This window comes from Coffea eugenioides, chromosome 4 (assembly GCF_003713205.1).
Source record: "Coffea eugenioides isolate CCC68of chromosome 4, Ceug_1.0, whole genome shotgun sequence".
Taxonomy (NCBI): Eukaryota; Viridiplantae; Streptophyta; class Magnoliopsida; order Gentianales; family Rubiaceae; genus Coffea; species Coffea eugenioides.
This window is the reverse complement of record NC_040038.1, coordinates 35615196-35625765: the sequence shown is the minus strand read 5'-3', so window position 1 is coordinate 35625765 and position 10570 is coordinate 35615196. Positions and strand designations below refer to the sequence as shown.

The following is a 10570-nucleotide window of genomic DNA, read 5'->3' as shown; positions in this document are numbered from 1 at the left end:
TATACTATTACAAAGCATCGTAGTTGACGTCTGATATTACATTGATCATATTGTAGAGCCAAAAGAAGATAAGAAGGGCCAAATTTAATTGTAATACAACCTAGGGATACATCAAAAGAAAAAAGCATGCTTAGAGAAAGCAAGGATAAATTTCTCAATATTATAAATTGCCCAGATAGTCGCAAAAAGCCCTGCGTGGAATCGAAGAGAACTGAATTTCATGTAAAGAGAATCCAACTTTTTCTTGCACGTCAATCTTGTGTTAGCAAATTCTAAAATCTACAAGACAAGGGAACTATACAAACCTGATAAAAACAGAATTTTGTTGCTTGTTTGCTTCTTCTAGAGGCTGAGGAGAGACTATCGGTTGTTTTGGTCATTGTTGGTATAAATGTGTTTTGGGTGTGGTATGTTTAAGAAGGGTTAGAAAGATCGTAATAATCTGGGAGTTAGAGGAAGGATTAGGTAGGAAGATTGTAATCATGTGGGAGTCAAAAAGAAGCATTAGACAGATTAGAATAGATGAGGAAGGGAATTTTAAGCATTACAAAAGAGGAAGAAATATGATTGTATAATATAGTGTGTATAAACACACACGACATACACACATACATGTATATATATAATTAAATGTCTTTGTCTCTGTGAATAGGATTTGTTCCCAAAAATGGAAAAAAAAGTTTGCAGAATGTGTCAATATGCTATATCTCAAATTCTTAGTTTGTGTACTGGGATCATTTAAGCATATATACCTTTTGTGCCAAAAGTAACAAAAAAGTACCAGACAGTTTTTCTATAACCAATATATTTCAAGAATCTGAAATTTGTGAATACTGTTAATAAATCAAAAGGTACTGACAATTTTGCAGAGACGCTCACTTCATTGAAAATATTGTACATATTTGCTCATATTTGGCTTTGGATAATTGTAGCATCCAATTTCTTTACTTGTAGGTGTGATAAGTTACAGACATAGAACGCGTCGACGAAACTCACCAAGGGCCCAGATTGGGAATACATTTCGATATGTTGCATAGTGCATAGTGCAATTCTTGAAAAAGATACCCGTGGTTTCCTGTAAAAAGAAAAATTGAAGATGAGAAAGTTGTCATGATTGCACATAATATCCAACGACAAATTGAAAATCAGAACAATACAATGAATATATTAGTTTTGCCCTTAGGGTTTTCATCGTTATCAGATTCAGGATTCAAATCTTGTACCTGATAGTTGGGGTTGGAAGAGTATGGGAAGGGCACAAAATATCTATACAGTATACCTGTTGGGGAAAGTCTCCATCTTCCATCTGCGAATTTATTAGCAATCGTATTCCGCGAAGTATGGGTGTTGGATCAAGCTCTACCTGATATCGGTAGGAATCTTTAGGAGGGATCCGTGAAGCATTGTACAAATATTTAATTTATTTTCATTATCTATAAGAAATTGAGATTCTTAATGTTTTTTCTCTACTTTGTTGCTTTCAACAATTTATCCATTTGACTCAGGCACTTTATTTAGTGCTAAATCTGAGTCTCTCTCATGCTTCTGATAATCAGACTAACCTGGCCAGCAGCAATCAAAGATAACAAAGCCCATGAAGTTTGCACCAAATTTGACCGGTCTCCATCTAGATTTGTGTACTCCTAGTGCAACCAAAAAAGGGAAAAAAAAATGAAAGAATGAACAAATTAAGGAAAAAATTTAAAAAAAAATGTAAACAAGGGACTATAAGTTAATGCCACATATGTATATATATGAGTCTATATTTCTGGACTGAATATTAGTTCAAAGGATGAAATTATTGGAATTAGAAGGGAAGTCAAAAATTTGTAAACCTCATTTGAGCATGAAAGATAACTCTCGCCCCATCCACCATCAGGCAATTGCTTTGATAGCAAAAATCTGCACGCCTTTTGCAGAGTTGTGGAATTTTTATAGTTCTTTCCACAAGCCACCAATCCCTCCACTGCAAACCAGGTTGCATATGTGTAACAAATCCCCCAGCGACCATACCTGTGAAGAGTAGAAACCTTCATGACAAATTTATGTAGATTGTTATTATTTGGATAAATTATGTATGTTCTTGAAACTTTTCTTGAAGGTTCTATGTAGTTCTCAAACTATCAAAATGTCTTGCAAGATCATCAAAGGTTGCCAAAAAATAATTATTATTTCAATAATAATAATAATAATAATAACAACAACAATGAGAATAATACTAATAATAATAATAAGAATAACACAATAACAATAACAACAATAACAATAAATAAGAATAATAATAATATACAACAATAAAATAACAATGAGAATAATAACAACAACAACAACAACAATAATAATAATAATTAACAATAACAATAATAATAATAATAATAACAACAACAATGAGAATAATACTAATAATAATAATAATTTGGTGTCTACGGCAGTACGACACTTGGGATTTTACCCAAAGATAAATCCAACAAACTCAAATTTGTTCTTAAGTTGATAAGGTCTGTGGTGGAGACCGTATGTACTTTAGTAATGCACGTGGCTTAATATGACCACGCTAATAGTTCATAATTAATGGAAGTAAATCCTTAACGGCTGTTATATTGCTACTTATCTTATATTATTATTTTTTTTATTTGGTGTTCTAGAGGCACATAATAAACACATCAAAAGGTGTTGGTGCCTGGTGGACAATCTGTTAAAGTTTTAAGCCTTATTCCGTCAAGAAAAAAAAAAACTTTATCCTTTTGCAAGAAAAAATAACACTAGTTCAATAACTTATTCTATGCTTTTGGGGCACCAAATGGACAATCCCAATTAATATCTTCCTATCTAGCATTGTAGTGTATCAACTGTTTTTGTGAACGTTTATATGGTAACTTTTAATGACTTAATGAGTCAAATGACCACACTGTTATTTTTCTAAATCTACTTGTATAGTTTCTAAGAAACTTTATGGGCTAAAGTAAAATGACAATCAAAAAATTAAGAAAAAGATGGAGAAAATGCAAAATTTAATGGACAAAAACAGGACTTTCGGTAGACTTTGAGGACTTCTAATCTAAATTCGTGTTATCAATTTCTATTTGGCTGATAAAAACTTGATTAATTGGTTAGAGACTACACTTCAGACTTCAGAGAATAGAAACTAACGAAGTTCAAATTAGGATATAGAAAAGCAGACCATGAACCATCATGCTCTTGTTCATCTTCAATATAAGCTATAGCTTTGCAGATGCAACTCTTTATCTCATCTTCCCTATGTCCAGGATGCAGCTTTTGAAAGAGTAGCAGAGCTTGAATTGCTGAAGAAGTGCATTCGACATACCTAGCATAGTACTTGTTTCAGTCAAGTAGCTCTTTCGTGAACTAAAGTGCTTATTGATATTTGATACCCTCAAAGAGTACGATGGGGAGGGGGGAAGTGAAGGAGGAAAAATCTTACGCTCGCTCGATGATAACATCCTGGAAAAATTCGATAGGGTTGAGCTTCTATATTGAATCATAAAACAGTGAGCATAGTTAGAAAAAGTCACAGTATTAATCAGCTTAGAAAGAATATTTTACCCAAGTACAAAAAAAGGAATTAGCTTGATGACATTGATAGAACTAGTTGTTAAGAGTTACCTCCATCCAACTATATGCTCTCTGTGGCTCCCATGCTTGAAAACCCCCGTTATTACGCTGTTCATAAATTGAGGAAAGAATGAAAAACTGGGAAGAGCAAAGCAAAAAGACTGGGAAACGAAATAAGTATCCGTTTGGATAGAGAGATTTGGGCGGAAATGGGTTCAAAATTGCCACCCAAAATCCACTTGTTTGGATTACTTGACTAGACATTTGGATTTGATACCCACCCCATATGAAAAGGGTTTTTTGCGAAGTTAAACTTTGTGGATTTCAACTATCTCCAAATTAGGTGTCATTTCAAATTTCACTCTCACAGTTTTTTCCTTCAAGGCTTACTTTTTTTTTTAAGGGGAATTATTGACTTTTTACTGGTTTGTCCTTTAACTTGTGATTTTGAAATAACTAATAATGCTGTACGTCCGTTGCACATGGTTGGATAATATGCAGATTCATCATTTTGTATTGACTTTTATTGTTTGCACCAATCCAATCTAATAAATGCAGAATATTTTTAGAAAGCTTGGAAGAAATTTGTATAATTTTGGAACAAAAGTTATCTGTTTGTTTCTTGAGGAAGTTTTTTTTTTTTTTTTACCTCTTCAAACTGAGTTGCATAGACAATATTAATTTCTGGTTGGTGCATGAGAATTGTCTTCTTTTTTATGTGGGATAATTTCGCAGAACCAATACAAACAGTTTCATTGTTGGCGTTGGCATAAGTGTTTGTTTTGTTGACAGTTTCATTTGAGAGCAAGTATGACTTTTTATAGCTTAAACTTTTGTTCCCTGGCAATATTTTATAGCAAAAAAAATCGTTTCCTAATTTTGTGGAATATTACAGCTTAAACTTTTGTTCCCTGGCAATATTTTAGTTATAATTTACAAATGATAATAAGGTGCAAAAATTAAAAGATAAACATGAAAGTATATATTTCCTCACCTCATCATCAATGAAAATCAATTTCTATAGTGTTCTAGATTTCTATTTTCCAACATAGGGATCAATATTAAATTTTCATAATAGCAAGACTCGAACTGTCCACATTTTTTCATTTGGCTTTAGTGAACTAATCAAACCATCGGCACTTTCTCTAACAACTAAACTCTTGTGGTTTCTGCCACCCATCCCATCTCCTCTATCACCTGCCCGATTCTGCTTTTCCCTTCCTAATATTCTCCCTCTTTTCTTTTCTTTTTTTTTATAAAATAAATCTACACTGTTTGTTAGTGCGGGTTGATGAATATGCTAAGACAAAAAATGCTTACAGTCAAAATTTCTTACGCTACACTTACCTAGATTATCCATACTTTTATAAGAATATAGATAGATAGATAGATATAATTTTATCCTTTTTTTTTTTTTTGGGTGATATGGAAAGGTAGAGATGCCAATAACATCATAGGCTAACAGAAAGGTCATGGTCTAGGAAGTCATTTCTACATGAAAGGTCATGGTTGAAAGGTATTTAACCTTGGCTTCGTCACAAAGAAACTGGACCATATTGTGTAAAATTCGGAGCACATGACAAAGTGAAATTGGTTTAGAAAAATAGGTCCCTCGAGAAACAAATCACCCCAAATATTTTCCAAATAAAAAAACAAATTGCAGTTTTAAGTTCTTATAAACCACTTTCACCCTCTAAGCTCACAGTGATTCTCAAGTTGCAACCTTAAATTTTTTAAATTTCCAAGATGTATATATATGTGTGTGTGTGTGTGCGTGGGCGTAGAAAAAGAAAAACCAATCACTTTCAGTTAGCAGTTTTTCTTAAGAAAATTTTAAGCATTAATGCATGTTTTCTCATTGAGATTTGAGAAGAAAGAATAGCATGACTTATAGATGAATATTTTCACAAAACTCTATTAATAGGACATAAGATTATATAATTTGGAACAAATTAACAACTTAAGGGTATAAAGTGTTCAAAACAAAAATTCCATGTGGCGCTATAGTTCCAATTGGTAGCTTTTAGGATGTGAAGACCGTTCAACATAGAAGCTTCGGATGGAAAGTGAGAATCGTTAAAATCATGACAGGAGCAAACTGAGACTAGTCCCAAGGTTTTAGTAATAAAAAGTAACTTCAATTGATTGTATTGAAACAAGCTGGGCTGAACACATTTCAAACATGGGTTGACCCAGCAATCAACCATGGTTCAGCCGTAATTTTTTTTTTCCTTTTTTGACAGCACTAATAAAGGAAAAGTTTGGAGCAAAAATACGAGTTTTTAAGTACCTAATAGGCACAAATAAATGTTTAGTAAATAAAATAGGTTAAAGAAAGGTAGAAGGAGTTGATTTTACATACCTGTAAAGACAAAATAATATTCACAGCATCACATAACCGCTCGGTTTCAATTTTGTTCCCCACAAGTTCCGGTGGCATTTGTGCAAAAAGAAGTGCAGCCTATAAAAGTATGGAAGATAAGAGCCTCCTAAAAGATAAATGATGTAATAGTCTCACTTTCGAAAAGCTAAAGAAGAAATCAGTCACAATGCATATTTATATACCTTTAATCCTTCAGCAGTGCAGTCAGAGGATTGCCAACCATGATCTTGAATTGAAAATGTCCAACAGCCTTTAGAAATGTGCCTATGCATTTTCACGAAATCTCCTGAAGGGTTATCTCGAACCTTTAAGCAGAATAATATGTTGAGTCAGAGGCAGCATAATGTGTTCAGTTCAGATGTCCAATGATTGTCTGATATGATTCTATAGTTTGTACCTGCGATGCTTTTATGAAATCATGTGCTTTCATAAGCATTGGTCCATACTCTTCAGCCAGATTACTAGATAGGACTGCTTGAATTGACAAAGCTGCTTCCCATGCTTGGCTGCCAAAAGTCTGCAAATTTTGGAACTAATATCAAATCTTGTTTGACAAACCTTTTCTAGATGTCGGGGATGATTTTGAAGATTAGGCAACTCTCTCTAATTGTACCCTGAAGTATTTACTTTATCCTGTTGAAACTATCAATGCCATGTTTTCTAGTTTTCAATGTCCTAAAAGTATTTTGGATGGCATCCCTTCCACCCTATGTACAAGATTTATCAAAATATTCTTTGTTTCAAAATATTAAAACCATTTCAGGACATAGAATTAGAGGGCCACTAAAATCTCCATTGCTGTTATATAAGAATTTCTTGTCGCATATCTGCTTCCCCACCTCTCCTTTTTAAGGCATTAATCTCGTCTCATAGCTGGGAGGATGATAATTATAAATTGACCTGCAATTTCAAGCCGTCCTCTGCTACCCAAAAGTAATCAGGCAGACGAGCAAGATGGCGCTTGAATGCTTCTGAATGTGGATCTTCTACCCAACAAGCTAGTAGGCAAAGCACCTGCATTGAGTTTTTAAATTTTTTTTGGCATCACAAATTTGTTTATCGTTAATTTATCCTTGACTCAGCTTGATGTTTTAGTTAGCAAGAAATACCTTTTCCACGACTCCAATGCAAATGTATCTACTGTTCTCATCCTCGTAATGCACATGTTCCATTGTCTTCTCTAAAGCCTTCTCTCTTAATGCAGAAAATGGCCATCGCGCCATAATAGGTTCAGCAAAATGGTAGAGAAATCCCCATAGCATATCTTGTGCCAAAGGGTGTGGAAAGTACAAATCCTCCTGACATGAAACAATAAACCGAGAAATTCTTCATTTTATTGCCAATATTCCCACATTTTCATTTGCATGAACAAATATTTAGCCAGTTGTGCTGACCATTGCACAGGTATTTCGACTGTTCTTCCAATCTACTTGGTGATAGGGTTGGACGTACAACTCATTTCTCAGAGACTGTATTAGTCCTGTTATACTCCCAACAAATCTCTTCCCGTACAAATATGACATGGGCATGTAAACCAAGCGACAATAACACATCATTTGCGCTGCATGAATAACCAAAAACTTGACCGCAGATTAGTTGAAAAGTAGTAGATGAACAGAATCTTACAGCAACATCTAAAAATTGACTATTCAAGATATTAGCCATCCGCCACTGGCCATTTGGTCCAGTGGTCATCGCTCTCTTTGGTGGTGCTGGAGGTCAGGGGTTCAACCCCTGCCTCCCTCAAATTTGCCACAATATGTGGCTGGTCTTAGTTGGTCATCCTCCCTTGCCCCTTTCCCTTAGATTAGGCTAGTTTAGGTTATAGGACATCTATCGTTGCAGACAAAAAAAAAAAGATATTAGCCATCCTGCTAGAATTAACTTGCAATGAATCACTAGAGTAGTATTGATTTGTGGGGATATTTTATACTCCATACCTCATAAATTAATTGTGGTTTTTGTGGTACCTAACTTCTTAAAAATATATATTACTAAGATTTTGTACGCGTAATAGGATAAGGTATGATACTATAAAGAATTATAAAAGATATATTGACTTTTGTGACATACTGAACATTGCAGATTCATAACATGTAAAGAGCAACAACATCAGTGAGAACAATTATTTTGCCTTATCCAGTGCTTTTAAATTCGTTCCGATCTGTAGTCGGGAAAAATAATCATTTTCTAAGTCCATCTGACCCATTCGTTCGTATAGAGAAACTGTTGATTCAACTGGTTTAAACAAGAATTGAGTAGTTCCTTACTAAATTTTTAAAAAAAAATTGAACAGTTATTGATCTGATGAAATTCGGTAAGAATTGGCTTTGACCAGGAAAAATTGGAAAAATTTTCTCCTAGTTTTTTCAATATTTTTGAGAAATCTTTTTGTCGTTGTATTTGTTTCTGCATATTATTAGTTATTTTACAATTAACATATTTATAACATTATTTAATTATTGACCACCGGCTTAATTGGTTGAACCCATTATTGAACCGTATAATTTGAACTAGGTCAAATTTCCATTCTTTCCTAGTTCTAAAACATGGAGTCATAGATCCTATAGCATTGAGAAGGCTAGAAAACCAAAGCTACTCCCATTGCAGATGAATCAAGACTATACTTTTTTTGTGATAATGAGGAGGAAATGAAGGAGACAGCAAGATGGAAAAATAAATATTTCTCAGTTTAACAAGAAGCCAACGACCATGAAAAACATCTGAGCCATAGATCGATGAATAAAGTTAGAAGTCCTTTTTTTTATATGTATACTGTTATGTAAGGACCTGGATGAATTGGGAAGAATTTGGGGAGCAGCCAGAACTCCGGAGGTAGTGGGTTGCAGCCTGCCCAGTCATACACTCCAAGAACCTGTGTTTAAGAAAATGTCTTACTCAGGTTTTCCTGCAAGATCTACTTTTCTGTATTTTGCTCGTCTGGAAAACGATGACATTCAAGAAAACCAATAAACATAAATTGACCACCGCAAGTATGTACATAAACAACGTACATACAAGTATTTGCAAATTACCTTACTACGTCTACGTAGTCCCATGTAAATATACAAATTTGTTTTGAGTGAAGGAAATTAAGGTATAGTAAGGTTAAAGGTTGTGGTGACCATACACTTAACCAAAACTTTCCCCATGAGGGTATTCCAACAGCTCCACCATGATCTAGAATCCATCGGCGCCCTCTGGCCATGGCCCTGTCCTCCCCATCTTCAGGTCCTTCTCCTAGCAACCGCAGTGCGATGTAGCACAGGGCTGAACCAAACATAGTGCTGTGCCCCTCTATGTGTAGTCCCCAGCCTCCATCTTCATTCTATAGATTAAAGATAATAATAATGATAATAAATAAAGAAATTGGCTGTCAGATAGATAAATGTGCCATGCTTTCTCAAGTACGAAAAATTGCTTGAGATTTCATGATCAAGATCTTTCAGCACCTGATGGTTGTACGTGTAACGGATAATCTCCTTTTGGTGCTCCGATGATAAAACTGTATCGAGTGTTTTGGTTATATACAAGGCCATAACCTGTTCAAAGGGTAACACATTTCAATTTGTCATTAGCTTGCTTGATATTGGTAACTTGTATCAAATCCCTAAATAGCCATACTAATGTAGGTGTGAAGAACAAAGGGCCGGCATTTTCATCAGGCCAGAATCCATCGCGGGCCTGAATAGTTGAGTAGAAGCTTATTCCTCTCCTCAATGTAGTAATCACAGCCTCTTGCGTTACATCCTCTGTTTCTTTAACCTTTACTGCCGGTGGAATTGGAGTATAATGTGAGCTCTCCTTTGTTAACTGCACTAAAATTTGACATATTAGCACATGCTATGAGAAGAGGATAGGACTTTCAACTAATTGCCGTAGGCAAAGTGCCAATGACAAGTGCTACTCCGCCATTGTATCAGACCAGGGCAGGTAGGGTCAGGATTTCCTACAGTTATAATTGTAAGAGACCAGGTCGAGTACCGTACCGATTTTCATACAATTGTAAAGTTGTACTTCATACAGAATTTGGTATGCGCTCAAAAAACTTTGTTATAGGCATAAATGTTATTCGTGTATACCAATCCAATGTATTAATACAATCGTATATGCTAGTGTACACTAAATCTTGAAATTAAACAACCAACCGCACACAATCATACCTCCCCCAGTCCCATTTTTTACCTGCATCCGCATTAAGAGGTCGGAACTTTGCTTCCTGTGAAACCTATTCAGTTTGAATTCTTCACGTACTTTTTCAATTTGTGCTTGTTCATCGACTGTTCCAGCCTGATCATCAAACTCCCAGTGTTGTCTTCCATAATGACCGTTGGTAGTTTCCAACCACGGTCCACTCCCTTCACTAATCTTCAATTTCCACATAATGCAAGCTCAAAAAGGCCGATGTTAATAAACTGGATTGTTGGACGGAAAACCAAAGAATTTTTGGAGCTAGCAATAGTTAGAATTCAAAACTAAGCATGTTTTGCAATGGTTTGCTGATGCATAACCAAACGAAGGGGTAGATTGGATATATAAGATGAACTGAGAAAGAGGATATAAACCTCTTGATTTAGGTTTTGTAAAATGGAACTTTTGGGACTTCTATACTGC

The 10570-nt window shown here is 34.9% G+C and overlaps 1 protein-coding gene across 1 annotated transcript; it reads right to left on the bottom strand.

Annotated features, from left to right (window-relative positions):
* Positions 1-964: 964 nt before the first annotated feature.
* Positions 965-10339, bottom strand: LOC113768842 (lupeol synthase-like). The gene is made up of 18 exons (XM_027313349.1): positions 10142-10339; positions 9581-9769; positions 9409-9498; positions 9087-9284; positions 8747-8831; positions 7351-7517; positions 7066-7254; positions 6857-6970; positions 6354-6473; positions 6139-6261; positions 5936-6034; positions 3625-3681; positions 3443-3489; positions 3182-3325; positions 1836-2013; positions 1563-1643; positions 1280-1363; positions 965-1075 (listed from the first exon to the last, which is right to left on the bottom strand). Exons 1-18 carry the CDS (start codon positions 10337-10339, stop codon positions 965-967), a joined length of 2274 nt encoding a protein of 757 aa, XP_027169150.1.
* Between the last annotated feature and the right edge of the window lie 231 nt (positions 10340-10570).

Bases quoted from the DNA above. Each gene is read 5' to 3' on its own strand.
- LOC113768842 (XM_027313349.1), bottom strand. From the start codon at position 10,339: ATGTGGAAATTGAAGATTAGTGAAGGGAGTGGACCGTGGTTGGAAACT. The intron at 9,770-10,141 runs GTAAAAAATGGG...ATTTTAGTGCAG, and splicing joins ACCTCTTAATGCGGATGCAG to TTAACAAAGGAGAGCTCACA. The intron at 3,682-5,935 runs GTATGTAAAATC...ATTTATGAACAG, and splicing joins ATATTATTTTGTCTTTACAG to CGTAATAACGGGGGTTTTCA.